The sequence below is a fragment of the Leptopilina heterotoma genome, unplaced genomic scaffold (assembly GCF_015476425.1).
Source record: "Leptopilina heterotoma isolate Lh14 unplaced genomic scaffold, ASM1547642v1 Lhet_13, whole genome shotgun sequence".
NCBI classification, from domain to species: Eukaryota; Metazoa; Arthropoda; class Insecta; order Hymenoptera; family Figitidae; genus Leptopilina; species Leptopilina heterotoma.
In genome coordinates, this window is record NW_025110848.1 from 662508 (window position 1) to 685888 (window position 23381).

General features: G+C 24.8%; 1 protein-coding gene across 28 annotated transcripts in view; it reads right to left on the bottom strand.

Moving 5' to 3' along the window:
* The window catches only part of LOC122512947 (alaserpin-like), a 31918-nt gene extending 10424 nt beyond the window's left edge, over positions 1-21494 (bottom strand). For 16 of the 28 annotated variants that reach the window (XM_043629133.1, XM_043629132.1, XM_043629131.1 and 13 more), the window contains exons 1-7: positions 17456-17661; positions 8885-9000; positions 8149-8331; positions 7856-8066; positions 7514-7728; positions 5825-6010; positions 5460-5595 (exon numbers count right to left, since the gene is read on the bottom strand). In XM_043629133.1, coding sequence (XP_043485068.1) covers positions 5460-5595; positions 5825-6010; positions 7514-7728; positions 7856-8066; positions 8149-8331; positions 8885-9000; positions 17456-17465 — 1057 coding nt within the window. In that variant the 5' untranslated portion in view covers positions 17466-17661. The other 12 variants (XM_043629141.1, XM_043629130.1, XM_043629119.1 and 9 more) reach the window with 11 other exon arrangements.
* Between the last annotated feature and the right edge of the window lie 1887 nt (positions 21495-23381).

Genomic DNA, 23381 nt, shown 5'->3' on the forward strand with positions numbered 1-23381 from the left:
ATTTACTTGAGAAGATGATTATTTTAATAGATCTTTCAGCAAGTATATAGCAGATTTTTTCTTTATAAAGAATAAATTGAATGTTACTATGAATAAGCAGTATAACGTTTAGTGGATAAGTTGATTGATTAAAATCATTTCAATGTTTTATTTTACCATTAATTTTTTACATTTTGTTTGTAAGTACTGTATGTACAGTTATTTTAAATTCACTAAATAGTAAGCACTTGAAAAATTATTTTTAAAAATAATTATTAAAGCTAAAGTGGTTAATTGATTTTTGGTTCTTTAATGTGACCACTGAACAAAACTGTTGTTGTAAAAGACATGGAGTTGTGTTTGTTGAAAATTAAATAGTACAAGAAGGGTCTATCAGCAGCAAAGATCACTGGTGGTGGATGAAATGCGATTGCACTCGTTGCATAAGCAACCATAATTGCTGGGAATAATAAAAATTATCGTTAATTTTTTATGTATATTTATGTTTGTCTCAAAATTTTAAATTTGAGTTGCTTCTTTATTGGGTAATTTTGTGTGGGTAATTGAAAGCAAGAAAAGTTAATTTCCCGATATGTTCACAGTTTCTTTTATTTTTCATTTGCTTTACAATTTAGTATTATACTAAAAAGTTTGTTCATTTTGTATCACATTATCCACAAGCGGATATTCTTATATGTTTTTTTGAAACAAAAGAATTATTTTGCAATTGGTTCATGAACCTGACCATTGAATAAAATAATTGTAGTTGAGTTTCTTTATTGGGTAATTTTGTGTGTGTAATTGAAAGCAAGAAAAGTTAATTTCCCGAAACGTTTACAGTTTCTTTTATTTTTCATTTGCTTTACAATTTAGTATTATACTAAAAAGTTTGTTCATTTTGTATCACATTATCCACAAGCGGATATTCTTATATGTTTTTTTGAAACAAAAGAATTATTTTGCAATTGGTTCATGAACCTGACCATTGAATAAAATAATTGTAGTTGAGTCAAAGTAAGAATTTTGTTTGTTGTAAATTAAAAAGTACTTGAAGGGTCTTTCGACAGCAAAAGTTTTTCGTGGTGGTTCTATTCTAGCAGACATCAGCATAAATTGCATTCCTAAGGACAAAAGAGTTTCTTATCTTATTTGTGAACTATTTTCTTTTTTGTTCATAATAATCCCTAATTATTATCTTAATGCTTATTGTAAAAATGTTTAACGAAATTTTCGAATACAACAAAATAAAAGTTTGATTATCATTAAGGTCAATTTCTAAAGTAATTCCTTAAGGTGACCACTGAATAGTGTTGTTGAAGGGTACTTTTGTTTGTTTGTCTTGGAAATTAAAAAGTACAAGAAGGGTCTGTCAACAGCAAAGATCACTGGTTCTCGTTTTCTGAATGCTGCTGTTTTAAAAAATACCATTGCTGGGAAAAAATTGGAAATTGAGTAATATATTTCTGAACGTTAAAAATCATATTTTTATAATATGCATAGATCACTATAGTTTCTGTTATTACTGATCAATATAACATTAAAAAGGGTAACGTAAAGCAAGCATAAGATTTAAATATTCAATCAAACGACAATAAAGATTAAGAGGTGAAGAAATTTCAAATAACTTTGAAATTTACGAATAAAGTCTTGAGGCAAAGAATGTTACATCACTAATCACAGCTTGAAAATAATTAACATTTTTATTTAGTGGGATCCTTAAGGTGACCATTAAAAAGGATAAGTGAAGATTTTAATAATTTTGAATCGTGTCTATTATTATGCATTAAAATATATAAAAATGGTCTGTCAACATCAAAAACTGGAGTTGGCTTTGTAGACAGAGATGATCCGGGAGCTAATAATATTGCTGAAAAATTTACAATAATTGTGAATTTTTAATTACTGTCACAATAATTTTTACAAAAATTAATTTACAATTGGTTCCTTAAGGTGACCACTGAATAAAACTGTACTTGAATCAGAGTGTGTGTTGTGTTTTTTGTGATAAATTATAGAATATAAAAATGGTCTATCAACAGCAAAAATTGGTGTCGGCTTTGTGTACATAGATGCTCCAACGGCAATTAATACTGCTAACAAAAAATTACAACATTGTGGATTTTAACAATGAACTTATTTATAAAAATAACTTTTCGAAAATTTATTATTTATCACTTTTGAGTTTTATTGAAGTGACAATGAAAGCAAATATGTGCAAAATGTTTTTGCAAGAATTTATTATTCCAAGACACACTTTTCTTTTTTTTTAATGTGGAATTTGAATAATGAATTGCGTGGAAAGCATTAAAGAACCGTGACATATCTTTTTTTCACATAGCATGCGTTTGCTTATTATCATTAAATTTTAATGAAAAGAATGAGTTTTATTTATTGATATTATTAAGATGAAATATTTTTCCAGTTTATAACGTTTTGAATTTTTCCAATGAACTTTATTCGAGACAATGGAAAAAAATTTCCGAAATATGATTGATTGAGGTTAAAAATATAAATTATGATAAATAAATCTCTCTCCTCTCTTTCTCTATTTTGATAATTATCATTGAATAAAAAATAATTAATGAAAAGAAATAATCAATAAATAATAAAAAGTAAGAATAACAGTAATAAAAAAAGATAAAGATAAAATAATATTGCAATGTAAAAAAAATATGGTCTGTAATCTTAATCTGATTAAAAACGCCCTCATGGAAGCTTTAATGTTTTTATTGGTTCCTCTTCAAGGTCATTATTTGACAACCAATCGTCGCTTTATGACCTTGAAGAGCGACCAATAGAATGAACGGAACTTCCATATGTACGTCTCTACACGGGATATTTTACAAGAAAATCAATTTTTTAAGTAACTTTTTTATTTAACCGCAAAACTTAAAAATAACTTTTTGTAGTTTAAAAAAAAACATATTTACAAGGATTTTTACACTAAATTTATATTAATTATTTCTGAATTTTCTATTATCTTTCAGGGTCTGAAACGCGTCCATTGAACAACGATACATCGGAAATATCAAATGTATCATTTTGGTCATCCATATAAATAACGTTGGCAAATAACAGGTAGAAAAATGGCTTGTCGACTATAAATTGTTTCGTGGGCTCTGGAGGACTATCAATCCGCAAGGTAAGTGCGTATCCTATAAAAAAAGATAAAAATTCCATTTCGACTCAAAATACAAATTTTACATTTCGTAAAATTTTTTTAATTTAAATTTTGAAATCAATTTTCTTTTTGATGCCAACTAATTATTGAAAATTTTAATTCATTTTTTGCCATTTGTCTTTTGTTATTAATTGATGAAAACTACATGTTAGAAATTATTGTACAATAATTAACATATATAATTATGTGTTTATTTACAATGATCTTTTATATAAAAATATAGATTTTTATATAAAACGAAATATAACAGTTAAATGTTGAATATAATTAAAAATAAAATCATAATTCCGGCTTAGTAACATGGCCATTAAATAATGTATTTTCGGAAACATAAATTGGAAGTGAACTTTCGTCTCTATGAATAACAGTATGAACTAATGTATAGAAAAATGGTCTGTCGATTGAAAACGTTATCTTGGGCCTTGGGATAATTGCAGAGTAAGCTAGAGCTCGGAATTCTATAAAAAAAACGGGAAAAAAATTTCTTTCAAGTATAATTTCCATCTTTTGCCTGTAAATAATATTTAATGAATTTTTCCATCACCTCCGCGATTGATTATTAAATAATTATTACCGAAACCTCTATAGGAATTACTGTTAATAAATTTCCTTACACCAGTTATGGTTTAATTTAATTATATATGTTGATTAATTTTGCAGTATGAAAATTATTTCAGTTTTGTTTGATACTTTTTTTTTACAGAAAGCAAAAGAATTAAGTAATTATATTTTTAAAAAATCGAATAAGTAATTATTTACAAATAAATTAGAAAGTAAATTCAAAAATTTACAAGGTAAATTTAATAAAAACGCGTTCTTTTTGTCGTATATTTTACAAAAGAGGAGAGAAACATAATAGTGATTTTTTAACGTATTATAATTTTAATGTTTTTGTCAAAAGATATATGTTTTGATAAATTATTGACGAGATTATAGCTCATCGTTATGGCAGATTTTTCAATCCAAATTCACCTAAATTAATATAGGGAGAGAAATAATTATAAGAATGCAATGGAAATGATTTCCCCACTTAAATGTGTGTCATGCATTCTGAGATTGTTTAATAAAACAATTTTATTAGATTGCTATTTTTAATTTGTTTAGTTTTTAAATATAAAATTATTTCTGATTTACTGTTTTCGGCTCCATATCATAACTACTACATCCATAGCATATTAGATCAATACTTTTTTTAAAAAAATAAATTGTTAAAAATATTGTCCATTATCGCACTTTGACATTTCCTTTCAAGTGATAAATATTCCAATATTAGATTCTTGCTTATCGAACGAAAAGAAGCTTATAAAGAATATTTTTATCGTCTAATATTTTTCTCATAGATCGCGATAATCGATACACAGCATCCAGCTGGATCGAAATTATATAATATTATTGAACGGATTTGAAAAATAAAATCTGAATACAAACCAAATTCCAAAAAAAGAAACTTTCAAACAAATTAAAAACAAAATTTACCCTTTATATTATTTTCTTTCAAAGAATACCTCGGTAATTTTTAGGATATTTTCATGCAGCTTTAGTTGCAATATTATAAATTAAAGACATGCATAGCTGCATTTTCAAGAAGAAACATTCTCTTCTTTTATTTTTTTAGTCATGCACGTCATTAGCATTCGATGACTTAAAAATTATAAAATCAGTATTTTTCATTTCAAAGCTATTTTAAATTGAAAATTAAAGAAAGCGATTGTTTTTCGATAAACCATGTAAGCCAAACTCTTATGCTGTGTGATAGTGTTGTGATATAAGTGATTGAATATATAAATAACACTGCGTGCTTTCCATTTACTGAATTTTTGAATATATTGTAAATCTTTGTGTAGAGCATTATGTTTGCTTGTACGTTTTTTTTTTTGTTTTCTGGATTACAAGCTGCAAAGCCTGCCACCGTAGAGAAAAACAAGTAATTTGAAAGATGCTCCAAATAATATTCTTCTTTTATGACCATTGTTTATTTCGCGAATTTTTATAATTATTATTCGTATTTAAAAATTTTCTATTCTTTTGTTTCGTAGCTTTTCTCTAAAGAAACGATTAATTTATTAACAAATGTCACTCAAAAATTTTGGCTTTGAAGATTATAATAAAATATAAGCAACTTTATGTTTGAAGTTCAGTCTGCGAATTTTGATATTCGTTTCTAGTTTTGACGAGAATAGTTCGCAATAGTTTCGAAGGAAGAAATATTTTGAAAACACTTATTTGGAGTTTCTTGCAAATTTGAAAAAAGCAATACAAAAAATGGAATATTCAAAGAAACGAGCATTTTGAAACTCACCAGTTGCTGCGGCAGCCTCTGATCCTTCTTCGTTTACTTCAATGAAGGCTTTTTGCACAACTTTACTCACTTTAAGATCAGCGTCAGCAATGTTACGGAAATTAGCTTGGTCGGTAAACATTTCTCCCATTCCCATCTGAAATTGATTCAAAGTGATTTTCTTTAGATAACTAATTTTCATAAGTTTAGGAACCAAAACACCCAAATGTCCTGATTAGCAAGAATATTTAATGTTTAAATATCTTTGATACTATAATAAGTTTATTCTATAAATTTACTATAAATAAAGAATTTAAAGAGGCTGTTAAATGTATAGCTAGTGGTTTTAGAATATTATTATTTTAATATTTGGAAAAAACATTTACCTCAGTCAAAGTGTCCTTAAGATCAATGGTGCTTTCAATTTTGAATTTTGGAAGGTATAATTCTACTTCAACTTGAGATCCTCTACGTCTAATGTCATCAAGGCTCATTTCAGACATTTTTTGTTCCACTTCTTGAAGACCATTGATTTCATCGGGCAAAATAATGAGCATGCTAACTTCATCACCCTAATGTAAGAAAAAGAATTCATTTTAATTTTCATCCATTTTATCATCTGTATTGTCGAATTCTTTTAAAATTTTAATTGGCATCTAACAAGTGTCTAGAATTTAGACATGTCTACAATCATGTCTAGAATCCTATGACATGAAGCGTCTCTTTCGTTTCTACAATTTAGTATCGGACATTAGGGTCAGTTGAGTACTTTGTTAATCTTGTGCGAGATATTGGTACTCTTCGCGGTTGGAAGTATTTTTGGGTTCTTATATTTTAGTATCGAACTTGAGTTCTTGATTATTTTAAAGTGGATTAGTTTATCTATTCTGGTTTTGGTATCAAACATTTGAGTCAGATGTGTGGTCGGTTGTCATATTGGTATAAGAACTCTCAAGTTAGTTAAGAAGATGTTAAGATCGATGGTATTTTTACACAGAGCTTCAATGGAAAAATCGAATCGACTTTGACACCCCTTTAAAGACTTAGTGGACAACTGCAACTTAGTGAACTCCAACAATGTTGGAGCATTTTCTTCATTTTGATCGGAATTTTCGCGATTATTAGTGTTTGCAGTTAAGTGGCATGGAACATTTGGGTCAGTGTTTGCCATTCTTATATGTTGGTGTCGAACAATCTAAACAGTGTTTATTAGTGCAACATGAATCATTCGGATAAAGACTCATCAATGAAGGAGTCCATCAGTTGAACATTCGTGTTAGTAAATAGCAGATTTTATTTTCGTCATTTTCATCGGGGATTTTTAAAGTGACAGTGAAGTGCTTGATTAGTGTAATGTAGATATGTTTTTCGCGAGTGACAGTGAGTGTCTTTCTTGCATATCGGTGTCGTACATTCGAGTCAGTGAAGTGATTAGCCAAAGCCAAGCATAGTGCGTCTTTGTAATTTTGATCGTATTTATCGTGAATATCAGTGTTTGCCGAAAGAACTCACCATCGGAGGAAATCCACATTCACCAAACATTTAAGTTGTTGAATAATGCTGGATTGTTTGTGCATGTTCGTACTCTCTAAATTTGAATCAGCGAAAAGTCGCTGATTCACCAGCCCAGAGTATGCAGCTGATGAAACAGCGTATATACGCTGGAAAATCAGTGCATATACGCTGTTTTATCAGTGTATATACGCTATTTCATCAGCTGCATACTCTGGGCTGGTGAATCAGCGACTTTTCGCTGATTCAAATTTAGAGAGTAATTTGGATTGTATTTATCGCGAGTGTTAGTGTTTACCAGACCATTCGGAAAAGGACTCATCATTGGAACTCGTCATTGACCAGGAGGAACATCAAATACGGACCATTTTATTAAAGGTAAGACCGAAATTATTTTACTTTTAACCATTAAGGATTAAAAAGTAGAAGGAGTACCCTTTCTTCCTCAATTTTCGTACTTTCATCTCAATAATCAAATATCGATTTCACACCATAGAAAGGAATTTGCAGAACAGATTTTTGTATTCTCTATTCAAACATTAACTTTGTATAAAAATTCTTACCTTGTATGGAATTTCGACGAACTTCGCCTTCATTTCAGGGAGTTCACCATAAACGAGTTTGCCATTTTTGTACATTGTTGGCACGTCCTTGACAGTTTTTTCATCAACATGGAAAGGCTTGTTGTGGGTGTTGTTTGCATCGAACTTCAATTTCCATTGTCCTTTGAAGTAGACGGCATTAACGAGAACCATAGCAGTGCTAGCATCAACATCATCTGAAAGTAATTAAATTAATTATAAATATAGTTAGATATAAATAATATAATATAATTAGATATAAATGAAGTATTTATAGATATTCCGTAAAGAATATTTGGTACGTTCTGTTTCATAAATCCTTACCGGGTTTAATGAGATCTTTAATTTTCTTGTTGGTCTTTTCCTCACACCAAGTATTAATGGTTTTTGCTGCTTCACTGGATTTCGAGAAGTCGACTTGTTGTTCTTCAGAACGGAAATTATCCTTCGTTAGAGCTTTAAATTCTGGTTTTACTTCGAGATTAACACTGGGGAAGATTTTGTTGGCGAGTTTTAAATCCACTTCTTTGACACTCTAAAAGATTGATAATAATGATATAAATGTATTACATATTTGGGGTTTTTTATTTTTAGTTTTTGAAAATATAATTATGTACGTTTAGACTGTCGATCAGGTTTTGGTAGCCGGTCTTTGAGAGACCCTCATCAGCTGGCATTCGAAGAACTTCTTGCATTTGCTTTTTGGTGTTCTCCTTAGCACCAAAGGCTGCCATTGATAGGACGACATTTGCACTTAATGGGGAAGTAATTAGATTTCCTGGTTGTTTTTTCGCTACTGTCTAAAAATTAAAAATTAATTTTTTTTCTTAGGTTCAAAATTCTATGATAAGAGTTTCGTGTTGTTATTTTTACACTGTGTAATTAGAAAGTATTTTTTTATAAAAAATAATTATTTCTACTTTTAACGTATAAATGTCACGTCATCGAAATGTTGATAAGACTTCCTCTTTTACAAATTATCAAGAATTAAGTCTTAAGGTGGGTGATAAATTGCCACATCATCGATAATGATGTTACAATCTTCTAGAATTCGCTACAATTATCAAATATATGAATTGAATTTATTAACTGGCAGAAATTGAATCTTAAATATAATTCTAAATTGAATATTGAATCTTATTCCCTTAAATTCAAAATTATTTTATGAAATAAAAAATCATTTCTTTACTTTTAATTGTGTTAACAACAAAAATTTCGTGTCTGTAGAAACATTTTTGTTTCTACTATAACGAAATGTTTTTTAATAAATGAAGATGAATCCAAGATGTTGGATAACACTTTCAAAAATACATAATAAGTTGCAATGAAAAATGAAAATTATAAAAAATGTACCTTGTAAAAGTGTGTGGAAAATTGTTCGGCACTGTTGGTGACAGCCTGAAGAGGTGAAACTTGCTTGTCAACAGCTGCAGCCATCGTGTAGGCCGTTAATGCACACAGAAATATAACTGAAAAAAATAATTGAAGTCGGACGATTAATATATACTGTTTGTGTTGATATATACCTCGCGTTTAATGTATAAATGTATCTTTTTAATCTGTGATTCACGTCGTATATTTTTTTCTATGCATGTATTGTATATATCTTGGACAGCTTTTCAGAATATACTTTTAAAAGTTAACGTGACGACCACACTGAAACATTGATAAATGACAACTGATGTTTCTAAAGATACCTGTACTTTTAATCAGCGAAAATGAATCGATATTTTTATCAAATTCTTCCGGCTCTTTTGTAACACGTAACACTAGAAATGAGTCACAAATTGTTTTTAAACTTTTCTTATCAAAACTTGAAGTTAATGAAAATGTTTTTTTTTAAAGAACACAGCAAAAAAAAAAAAAGTTTAGAAAATTTTATTGAACTTGTAAAATTTAAATCAATTTTTTATATTAGTATTTGGAAAATCAAATTCGATAAAAAATTTTATTTTATTGAATTCAATTTTTAATATTGCATAACAGAATTTATTGTAGAAATACCAAAACATAAACGTGAGGTAGAAACTATAATATAGTGACTCAAATTACTGAATAAATTAATTTTCTTCTATTGCTTCTTTATTATTGGTTTTGTAATTTTTTATATTTAACCTTATTGTCAAGTAATAAAAATAATTAATTTAGTATTAATTGCATTTATTACACCTGTCTCGGAGTAATCGATTTAATAATAATTATTTTAATTTAATGCTACTAAATAATTTAAATTTGAAGTTTTTGAATTTAATTCTAATTTTTTTATGTGTACATTTCTTTCGATATATTAAAAAAAAAATTTTTTTAATTCAATTTTTATTTTCATTTCTGCCATTGAGTATGATATTTTTATTATTTCGCATTTTATTTTTCTGCACATTTATATAAGTTCAACGAACAATATTCTTACAAGGTTGTAATTATTGATCCAAGAGGTTCTATACTAATAAAAAGTGTAATAAAACAAACAATAAAATAAAAATATAGAGATCACGGTTAAGATTTCTCCATGATTCATATTATTTTTTTTTCTACAAAGATACTGTATTTTACTTTATATAAAAAATATAATTGTTCATTGACATTGAAATGCTATTGTCTTGTATATTTTGGAAAATATTTCAATTTTAAATAATCTTTGAAAAATTATATCTCTTGACTAAATTTAATTTAAATAGTTTATATTAAATAATTAAGAATTTTGAAATACTTTAATTTTATTATAATACTTTAATTTGTCTAAATATTATTAAGTATTATAAATATATTTTTAATCAATGTTTTTTTAATGAAATATTCAACACTGTTAATTTATCGATTTAAATGTTATCATTTTATTTCTTTTCTTATAAACGTTTTCAAGAATTTGTCATTATTTTATCGCACAATCAAATAATTAATGTAGCTTTGGAAAAACCAATTGAAAAGCAATAATGTTATTCAATGACTGGAATTAATTTTATCATTTTTTTTTGTACACAAAGAATGGAATTTTTATCTTCCTATTGAAATCACTAATTTTTTTCAATTAAAATAATTATTCTCTTATATGCTTTTCCTTAAAATATAGTGAGAAGAATTTAATAAGAGATGAGTTCTGAATGAACATTAAATAATTATGTAATATTATGCTATAAGTTTTTTATTATTATTATTTAAAAAATTTCTTAACTAATTTTTTTAACTTTTTTATGTTTCAGTCATTTTTAGGAAAAGGATTTCTCTTCCCTCATTTCCGGACATTTAAGCAGTTCATTGGTGAGTTTTGTATAAAATATCGTTTCTAAAAATAGTATTATTTCAAAGCGAAATTATATTTTTATTTAATTTGAAAACTTAAATACATAAACAATTAGTAGGATAGGGAAGAAAAGAAAGAAATTTTTTTTAATAATCAAAAACTGGAATTATACAGTTGTATAAATAACTATACTAGTCACAATTCTTGATTTATATTCAGGAAACAATACAAATAGATTTAAATATTTATAATTTTATTAGGTCAATGTCACATGTTTTATTCATTTTTTAAAAAAAATTGGGAAGGGGTAAATAAATTTGCTATCATTTAAAATACAATAATCTTTGTAAACTTTGAATGGATTTTAAAATTGTTTAAACAATGTTAATTCAGTTAGTATAATAATATTATGATATCGTATTATTTGTCTTGGGTATGGCCTTAAAGTTCAATGTTTCAGCTGCGTGAATTTTTGTTTTCTGTATTTTATAATATGTCGCTCTTGTGATTTAATTAAAAAAAAAAAAGACAGAAAAATAATGATAAGACAAATAGAATTAATATTAAATAGATAATAGTAATACGTAAACATAACTCCTTTCTTTCTATTTGAGATTATTTTTGAAACTTGTGAACTAGTTTAGTTCAAGGTCTAAACTTATATATGAGATAAATACATAATTACAATAATAATTCTTGTTCCTTAACGGTCATAAAATGTTTGGTAATTTTCAACAAATTTATTCTATTGTAGTTTTGATTTATTTGAATTTATCATTTGGGTGCGTATTGAAAAAAGTATTAATAAATTTTTAATTTAAATATTTATGAAGTTAATTAAATTTTAGAGAAAAGGTTAAATTTGAATCACATGTGACAAAAAAAGATTTTAATTGATATAAAAATGGAAATTTTTTTTAACAAAAAATGGAATATTAAAAAAAATTGATTTTAAAATTTATTTGCACGAATTAAAATTAATTTTGAACTATACGTGTATTTATAATATTTTATTGTATATGATAATTGATGCTTCTTTTTTTTCTTTCTTTTCAATAAAATAACAGAACGTGATAAAAAATTTGTTTTGAAAAACACTTGTTTAAATAAATTGGAATAAACATCTGTTATTTCTTTAAAGAATGATGCAAATTATTTTGTTAAAAAATATGTATATGAAAAGAAATTGCAGGAAAGTTTTACCTATTTTTATTATTTTTTATTTTTTTGTTGTTGTAAATATTTTATTAGAAATTATAATATCAGGGTTGCTACAAAAATAATAATTAAAAATGACCGTGTTACAAAATCATTATTTTATATTATAAAAGAACTTTAACTTTATTTAAGAACTACTTTAACTTCGTCAAAATTATTTTCATCACTTCAATTTAATAAACATTTTCTAGAATTTTTAAATACAATTCTTCTTTAAATCAATTATTTTTAATAATTTTTGAAAAAGTTCTTTGACAATTTTCAAATCCATCTGTTCACAATTCAATTTTATGAAATTTCGATTATTTGAAAATTCTTCAGTGAAATATATATTAGAAAATAAAAACTTGAAATTTAATTTTTACGAAGAATTTTTTTTTAACAATTTTTGAAAATAATTGAAAACTTTTTGAAGAATTTTATTAAAATTTTCAAAAATAATTTAATTCCTGAGATGAATTTAAATAATAATTTATGTAAATAATTGGATTCATGCGAAGAATTTTATTAAAGTTTGTTTAAATAATTGAAATTTTGACAAGAATTTTATTAAAATTTTTGACAATAATTTAATTCTATTTCGCTATCTATATTTATCAAAATAATTTGATTCTTGACGAGAATTTTTAAAAAATTTTGAAAATAGTTTAATTTTTGCAAAGTATTTTATTCTTTTCTAAAGAACTGAATTCTTGTAATGAATATTAATAATTATCAGAATAATTGAATTTTGGAAAAAAATTTTATTAAAATTCCTTAAAATAATTGATTTTATGGAAAAGATTTTGTTGTTTATCAAGATAATTGAATTTTTTTGCAGAATTACTTAAAAATTTTTGAAAATAATTGATTTTCTGCGATGAATATTAAGAGTTATTTATGAAAATAATTGAATTATTGCAACTAATTTTATATTTTATTGAATAATTAAATGTTTCTTAAAATTAAATTTTTTCGTCAAGTTTTAATAAAATTTTTAAGATTAATTGCACTTTTCGAAGAATTTATTTAAAATTGTATTAAAAGTAATTTGAAATTTTGCGATGAAAATAATTCGAATTCCTAAATGAAATTTTATTATTTATGAAAATAATTGAATGTTTTCGTAAAATTGTATCAAATTTTTTTTTTTTTATTAATTAAATCTTTTGATAAATTTTAAGAAAATAGTAAATATTGAAAATTATTGAATCGCGAAAAACTTTTAAAAATAATTAGAGTTTGCAAAGAATTTTATTTAAATTCCTAAAAATAATTGCGTTTAAACTTTTGAAATAATTAAATAATATGAAAAAATTCATTCTTGTCAGAAATAGAAAAATTTGTTGAAGGTTTTGTATTAGAATTCGTGGTAACTTTATAATTTATGAGTCAAACAAAAAAGATAAAAAAATTCAGAATTTTCTTATGAATTCTAAAAATTAATTTTTTTCCAGAATTTGTAATAAAAATCCCTGAATTTTCCCTGATTTCCCTGACCTGTGGCAACCCTGCTCTCTAAATCTGAAACAGCGATAAGTATACAACTGATTCCAATTTTAGCGTATATACGCTGCGAATTAGTAAAATTTCGCTAAAAAATCAGTGAAAATCCACTAATTAATTAGCGTATATACGCTTTTTGGAATTAGTTGTATAATTATCGCTGTGAAACAGTGAAATTTCGCTTATTAAAATTTAGAGAGTGAATATTAATATTATAGGATTTATACTTATTTGCTTTTTGTTAATAATTATTAATTAAAGTTATCTTTCTATTAATATTATATTCAATTATAATTATATTATACAGTTGACTCTCGATAAACTCATGGGACTTAAAAATATATACATTCAAATTATCGAGGATTTTATTTAATGAATTGTTTTAAACTATTGAAATTTTTTCAAGGGACCGGAAATTATCTATTGAATAACTAATCTGAATCGAAAGTTTAATAATTATCGAGAGATGACTGCATATATTTTTTAAACTCATAAATATTTATTACAATTGATAAGTAAATATAGTTAATTATTTTAAAAGCGTATAGAATTTTATTGAATTGAATTGAACAAAATTATATTATTGGTGTATAAATTATGTGTATGAAAATTACATACAAACATTACATGTAGGACCATTTGTATATGACTTTTAAATTTAGTATTAAAGCAACAAGGCCATGGTCGTCTTTTGATCAAATTCAATATGGGAGAGGCCAAAATATAGAGCGGAACTGATTATTATCAAATTTACATGTAAATAACTAACAAATTTATTTCACTTAAATTCATATTAAAAGTAATAAATATAATTAGTTGAAATAAATAAAATAATTAGAAAAATGTGACTCCTGTATAATAATAGTGTTATATTTCTCAACTAAGTGTCTATTATACATATAAAGTTAATAAAATGATTGTTGAAGAATAACGATGAGCATAATCAAGATCATCGGTCAGAGTTCTTTTATCGATACAGACATTTGCCTTTTCAATTCTCACTTATTCACAGATCTGATTATATCAAGGCATTACATATTAAAACTATGTTTAATTTAAAACAAATATTTTTTATTCCATTTTTTTATTATTGCAATTTCAAGATTGAATATTGAAATTGAAAAAGTATTTTCTTTTGCATCCGTTAATTTTTAATATTCCATGTTCTGTTTTATAATTAATTACTTTGTTTCCACCGCAAAGAATATCTTATATCAATATATTCATTTTTCTCATATGCCTCAGAAGAAAATAAAAATATTAATAATAAAAGTAAGAAATACATAAAAATGGTTAAAATTACAATATTGGACATTAGTAGTTTAGATTATTTTTTGTTATTTTGACTTTGAGATAATTTTTTACGCAAAATAGATAATAAATATATAAGAAAAAGTATTTTTAAAAAAATGTAGGTAGAATTTTTCTTAAGGAATTACCGTCACAGTCGTATGAATCATTATATAGCTACTCTAAAAAGCAATTCATAATACAAAATGTATAACTGAAACCTTGAATGAATTAGACCTGATGATCGCAAAGTTGCTTTAGAAAAGTAATAATATTTATAGGTATAGTTATTTACTATATGTTTAACGTTCATTGGTAATTAACAAATTTTATTTTATAGAAAAATGTGTGTTTTTCCGTAAAAGACTATAATTATTAATTATGATAAATACAGAAAATCATTGGTTGTAAAAAGAGCGTAATATTCTTTTCTAAGAAACATTTAAAAAATGAGCGCTTATTTTTACTAATAGTTAATTAAGATTGTGTTTATAAACATAACCTAAATTCATATTTGCGATTTTTATTTTTTATATTCTTCATCAAAGGGAATAAAATCTTTATCAAAAAAATATGTATATACATACATTTAGTTTATCTTTTCATTAAAAATAGAAAGAAGATGTCCTATTTTGGAAAATACAAAGTTCTGACAAATTTGCCTCAAAACAATTTTTTTCTCAGTGAAAATTTTTAAACATTTGCGGAAATCTGAGTTAATTATAATTTTATTTGTATGTAAAAAGATTATTAAGAAATTTAATTATTAATAAGTAATTTATTTCAAAATGAAAGCTTTTTGATATTCAAAACTTCTGTAAGTCTTTTTAGCAGGCTTGATTTTTAGATATATATTAAGAATAATATTAAATGATAAACATAAATAATATTAAACTAAAAATGATGAACATTTATCTACTTTATTTCAAATAAACGTCAAAGAGAACAAATAATTATTATTAAACTATTGCACGTTCCATTAGATTGATTTTGTTTTCCCAATTCAAAATGATTTAAAAAACATTACATTTGAAATATTGTATAATTTTTTTTTACACTTAATTATATACTGCTTACACTTTTCCCATAGACAATAATGTACAATTATATTTCTAGACACGCATTATACACATATAAGAAAAAAAAATAAGAAGTCGAAAGTCGTAAAACAAAAATCACTTTGTACTGAATATGCAAGAGTGTAAAATAACTTTGTATATTACATAATGTAGTAATCATTTGCGTATTCTTGATTAAAAGTAATAATAAAAATAATAATAATAAAGTATGTAAACAATATGTGCGGCAAAAAAATTTAACCCTTTGGGGCCGTACACATAATACGTCACGCGAACAGGGGGAGGGGGGGGGGGTCAAGACATTTGTGACGACCTATAGAAAAAATGGCGCTAATGTATGGGACAGTGTGTGACATGGGGGGAGGGGGGGTCTAAAATGGTCAAAAATCGCGTGACGTATTATGTGTACGGCCCCTTTGAGAAAAAACTCCGCGATGGAAAATAAAGTGGACAAATAATATGAAAAATAATTGTTTAGTAATAACCGTAAAAAATATGCAGAATTCAATTTAGATAAAATATTTTTAAAATATGTTTTGTTGAGATAACAGTAGGGTCGTAAATTTTTTATTTAAATATTTCAAATATGCAACGATTATTATATTTAGACTTTCAGAAATTAAATTTGTCACGTTTCTATGCTATATAAAGATGCGATTTTTTCAAAAAATAATAATTTTTTATGGAATGCTTTTTAATTAAATATTTTATTATACAGCTTTTTAATCTTTTATATATAACATTTTAAAATATAAATAATAAATAAAATATAAATATAAAATAATAAATAAAATAAAAATAAAACATACAAATAAGATTATAAAATACAAAATTAAAAAATAGTTTTTCTATTTAAATTTACACTGAAAAGAAATTATTTGAAGCAAATACCATTTGATTTAAATAGAAATTATTTGATTCAAGTAAATATTTAATTGATAATAGTCATCGATTATTTGAATCAAATAAATTTTTTTCCAGTTTATTTATTTTATTAATTATTAAAAATTCTTAATTCTCGAACAAATAAGTAGTTTATAAAGATTTAAATTTTTTTGTTCAAGACATCAATTTGTATATAATGGAGTTAAAAATAATGAAAATAAATAAAATATAAAAGTCATAAAAAACTGAATTAAAATAGAATTAAAATTAAATTACCTATGTATATGAGTATGAAAAATTAATTAAAATTTGAGTCGGATAAAATATATTTTTAAACAAACGGGACTAACCTTTTTGAAAAATAGAAATAAATGAATTAAGAAAAATGACATTTAAAAAATAAATTTAAAAGTAAGGAAGTAAACATTAGAAAAAAATTTTTGTTAAACATTTTGTATAATTTCATTAGCTATGTTTATATTTTTATATGAATTAAAAAAAATATAAAATAATGAAGAAAATTATAATTATTATTTTGTAAAATTTCATTAAATATGTTAAATTTTTATAATGAATATAAATAAAACAAAAAATATAAAATAATGAAAAGAATTATAATCTAATTATCATATCACTAATTAGTAGCACAAAAAACAAATAAAAACATGAGATAGAAATGAATAAAACTGAAAAAATTAATAATTAGTTTAATTAAAATTTACTCACATAAGCGCATTTTGAAAAAATGAAACTGATTCACTGTTAAAAATTTTCTTTTCGTTTTTTTGCCTTTCTTGAACGTTAACTGAACCGATAAAAAAGCACTGTTCACGATACGAGCTCAACGTCAATCGCAGACGATATGAGTTTGCAAAGGTTATAACGCCGCTATTTAAATCCAAGTCGCGTTAGTAGCCGAATGGATCAACGATTTCTGTTTTAATGGATTCGGAAGTTTGACGTGATAGGGATTCTCGGTTAGAGTAATTTTAAGGGGGGGGGGGGGGGGGGGAGGATGGAAAGGGGGGCCCACCATTCGGAAATTTCTCTTTTCATTTTAATATTTACGATATTTACTTTATTATATTTTTAGGGTGTCAGAGGTCAAGGTGTATACACAACTTAATTGACCATATAGTCAATTCACGTTAATTACGTATGATATATATATGTATAATATAAACTATTTAATCAATATATTACATGAGAGATTTCAAGTGAAATTGAAAGTCGTCATTAAATTTTTTTCTTTGAGAATCATTTTTTATATTAGACTTTTAGTTCTTTAGAATAGATCAATTTTCCAGTTGGGTTAAAAATAAAAAAAAAGTATCAAAAAAAAACTTTTTTTTTTATTCAAATTGAAATTTTTTTAGTTTCACTCCTCGCTAGACTTATTTCAAGTAGAGAAGAGTAGAAAATTTCTGCCTTGGAATCCTTAAAAATGTTTACTAATTCGAATTAGTGACTGACTTTATGCTTTTGAATTAGTAAATTTTATTAATGAATTAGTAGAAATTACTATTTATTAGTAAAATTTACTAATTCAAAAGGAAAATGTCAATCACTAATTTTATTCAAATTAGTAAACATTTTTACTAATTCTATAGTTTTTCGATAAATTCAAAAATAATTCTGCTGGATCCTTATTTATAAAAATATTTTGCATTATATTAATATTTTCGAGTACGTGTGAAAAAAAATATAAATATTTACTGTAATAAAATAAATTTATTATAATTTAGTAATTTACAATAACAATAATATAATGTTTGTTTTATTTACAATTATTTATTTATATTTTATAGTCGTATTTTGCAAAAATATTTTTTTATTATAAATAATTTACAAATATAGTGTAAAAATGTTATGGGCACAAACGGAAAACAAGAATAAAACGACGTAGAGGTGTAAAGAGAGTAAGAAAAAAAAATTGCAAAAGCGACTTTGTTGGGGAAATCCAATTCTCGAAGACGTACGTTTCAAATTTGAATCATTAAATTTGAGTACGTTTGCTCATAAATTATGTGTGTATTTGTGTGACTTTTTTCTCTCGTCACGAAAGAAAAACTCATACATCAGTTGGGACACATTTCTAATGGTATGTGACCCTGAAAAAGTTATTTCGAATTTTAATTATTATTAGGAAAAACCCAGTCTTCAACCGGAAGAAAATTAATTTTCTATTGTTATACAATATTTATTATTGTAAGAGGAATATTTTTCGCTAGTATGGATGCTTTTTCTTTGTGTGTTGTTTTAAAAAAAATGTATATGCATCTTATTATCAAATTAGCAGTGTTTAGGGAACAAGGAGCTTATTGTTTAATAAACTGAAACAGTATAGAAATTTACCATTTTTATCTTTTTTTATTTTTATTTTATTTTTTTCCGTTTGTACCCATAACATTTTTATACTACATTTGTAAATGTTATAAATTTAAATTATAAATTCTTTTTAAGAAAATAACTTCTTTAGTAAAGAAAATAACAATTTTAAACTATTTTCATAGGAAATTGCGTCTTTTACAAATCTCTCAGAATAAGAATATATTTTTCACTGTAAAAATTAATTTTACTTTCAGACCACTTTTGACTGAAATTGTTTACAGTATAGACAATCTTTTGACTCAATTTTAATCTTGAGAATTTGGTTTTAATTTTAAAATGGATTTTATTTAATTTATTTCGAAGCTTAAAAAAAACTACTTTTCAATCATTTTGGTTTTAAGTTGTAATCGCTTTCAGTTTTTTCTGTCTTCTTTCATATACTCTCTAAATTTGAATTATTATAAAAATTTAACTAATTATTAGTAGAATTCTACTAATTGTTATAATCAGAATTGAGTTGTTGATGAATGATAAAAATTTACTAATTCCATTAGTAAAAGAAAAGTTAGATTGAATCAGTTGTATAAAAATATTATAATGTCAAATTTACTAATTTATCCGTTAATTTTAAAGACTTCGTTGGTTTTTCTCCAGCTGTCATTATATTTACTGATTGGATCAGTAATTTTGCAAGAATTAACTGATTTAATAGTTAATACATTGACAAAATGGATAAAATAACTTTTACTACTTTCATAGTAAAACCTAAACTGTCAAAAACTTCTGCACCTTTTTTGAAATTTTTACTATTTTCGGAGTAAATTTTCCTATGTTGAAAAATATTAAAAGTTGACGGAAATGCGCAGAAATTTTTGTCACTTTAGGTTTTACTATGAAAGTAGTAAAAATTATTTTTTCGTGCTTCCCGTGTACTAAAATGTACTGTTTGAATGAGTAAAAATTTTACTAATTAAAAATTAGACAGTTTAAGATTTTATTCGTATACTTTAAGAAAATTTTATACGAATTCTTATTTAGCAAAAGTGACTTTAGGAAGAAATTGTAACTTTTATTGAGAAGTTTCCTATTGTTAGCACTTTTATTAAATAACCTAAAGCTTTAATAATTAATTAGGGTACGAAAGTATTGTAATATTATTAAAGTTTTAGATTATTATCGAAGATTTCGATGACAAAAGTTTACTACTACCAATTCGTTTTATCTTATTTATTAATGATAGACTTCTTAGAGAAATAGGGAAACTTTTGTTTTGAAAATTATTTTATCGTTAATTATAGGAATCCCCATGTATAGAGTCTAACAAAGAATTAATCAAATATTTATTCAAGTTTCACATTATATTATCGAAGGTTCTGATGATAGAGTGATTCATTATTTCACCTGTTCTTTCTGTAAAGCTATCTGCTTTCTTTTCCGTTTGAAGCGGAAAAAATGTACGCAATATTTATCTGAACTTTATTTTTGACTTTTATAAAAAAAGAGGAATAAAATCTGTCTTGAAATGATAATTTGCATTCATGTTTAGATCCTCGAAATTTCCATAAAATTTGTATATCACTGCTCCATTGTTCGGATAGGTCTTGTTAAAATTAATTGAAACATTTTGTATGTATAAACAAAAAAAAATTATTTATAACATTTACCATTTAGTAGATGGTACTTTATAATTAGATACTTTGCAGTATAAAAATTACAGTAAATAATTTTTAGGATTTGTCATTTAGTATTGTTTCTGAATGATGGCTTTTAGATTGTAAATTGTTTACTTTAAAATTTTTCAATGAAAAATTCGTTTTTAGTGCATACCATGAAATTATAATTTTGAACGAAAAATATTTGAACAACCTTGTGTGACGAAATTATTTAAAGATAATATTATATACGCGCAAATAGTTTTGAAAAAAAGTGATGCATAAGACATTTTCTAAACACTTGCCTCATTAACATTTACTAAAAAGAAAAAAGTTCATTAAATTTGTCAAATAATTTTTTTATTTTCCTTGTTCGACAAAAAATGTTTTCAAAGGAACGTTTGATTTTTGCCTATAGTTAATTTTTTAATTTCTTTTTGTTGTTATTTATTCGAATTTTTTCATTATTAGCAGCATTATTTTAAAAATTATAAACTCATTTAGAAATTTCTAGAAATGTTTCTGCAGACATGGAGGTGAAAATTATTTAATAGTAAACAAATAAAATAGCAGTGAGGCAGATTTAGAGCAGATTTACAGTAATAATTAATAAGTATCATTAAGTTAGCACATGTAAAAAATTAGTAAATCGTAAAATTAAAATATGAATATAGAGTTTTTTTGAAAAGAATTAAATTTAAAAAAAATTGTTACATAATAAAGTTTGCAATTATAAATAGTTTTTATATTGACTCACCAGGTATCTATATCGAACTTTTATTATACGTCTATCACAACACGAATTTTATGATTAATTTTTAAATGAAATGATTTCTAAGAATTGGGTATTTAATTTTTCTAAGATTAAACAGTGCAAGAAGTTATTTATTTTGAAAAATATTTTTATTTCTCTAATTTATTTTCTAGATTTTTTTTAGTTAAATTTTGACACTATTTATTACACAATTTACATTGAACGAAGCATGGGAAATAATTTTCAAATTTATAAGAAATGAGGAAAACAATTGAAATCAATATTATATTTTCTTTTATTGTCAAAGATGTTATATCAATTAAAAATAATTTTTTAATAAACTTTCAAGCACATTTAAAACATTCAAGATATTTTCATATTGTTATTATTATTTCAAAGTAGGTGTGTCACTACTGTCGGCAATGGTGATTCTTCATTTGTTGGCATATGGTACAAGGAAAGTTTTATTATGAAACCTTAAAGTACTTACGAAACTTGAAACTTTCTATAAAAAAAAAGTTCTTTAATTTCATAATTAAACTGGCAAAATTAAAAAAAAAATGGATATGTATTCATGTGGTAATTATATTTCAAGAATAATTGACAAATTATTAATGATCATGAAGCTGACATAACAATTGATAATATACTTAATCAATATTATGTTTGAGAAGAGAACATTTTATCTGCCCTTTGAAAAAAAGAGGGAAACATTTTTTATTTCTAAATCTTAAGAGAAAATTAGTAAGAAGATTCGTTTCTCCTTTCAAAAAGTTGAGAAATATTTTTTTTTGTACTTTAAAAAATTGTTTTGTAATTAATAGTATGTAATGTTAATTCTGTAGTATTGGAAACTTTATGCGACATTATATTTTTGTTCCAGAATCTTCATCCGATTGAGTGAATCAGAAAGTTATTGATGTTTCCAAAGATAATAGGCTGTTATCGCTTTTTTCTTGAGGATTTACATTTGGTAAGTTTCTTAAATTTTTTTATCGTTCGTAACGATTTTTTCGCAGTGTCTTGATAAGAATTTGAATCATTCCTAAATTTGTTTTTAACAATTTTATTAGTGATTAATTTTTATTTATGTAGTAAATTCTATTGTTATAGTTTATTCAGGCAAAAAGTTACGATTCTGATAGTGTAAATTTAATACGTATGTCAGTAGGTCCTAGTAGATCCCCGTATCATATTATAAAAACAGAACAAAAAATTTTTAATCATATAGTTTTTTTAACCCTTCAAGAACACACCAATTTTTGCAATCTCAAAAAATACATGGTGATTAATTTAACCCCAAAAAAATTTTGAACGTCATCCACTTACAGTTGAAAAAAGTCTGGAATTGTTTACATCTTAAAACCAAAATGATTGAAAAATGCAGAATTTTAAAGCTTAAAACTAAATTAGGTCAATTTTAGGGCTTAAAATCATACTCTCAAGACTAAAATTCAGTTCAAATGTAGGTTTGAAGGTTTGAGTCAAAGATGGAAGTAAAATTTATTTTTTAGTGTTGGAAAAAGAATTGTCCTATCGTCTGGCAAAAATGATCTAAATTTCTGTAAATATGGACCAAATTAATTTGTAAAAGTACTGAAAGAATTAATAACATTTAAAAGAAATTAGTAAACAAATGCCGTTTTAAAAGAAAAAATCGTGTTTTATAAAGAAGCCTGAGGTCAGACTGACTTCGTGTATTAAATATTTTATTTCACAGCATATATAATTTAATTATTGTATTTTTTCGTAAACATTTTCTAGCAATTTCTTCAAAGGACAAATCATCTATTAGAGGATGTACTGTCATTAAGGATCAGGATGTTCTTCCAGTTGTTTTAAAAGACCCGGAGGCAGGAATCGAGAAGAAGATCCGCAGAAGATAACCAGCATCAGGAATCTTCGAGAGTGGACC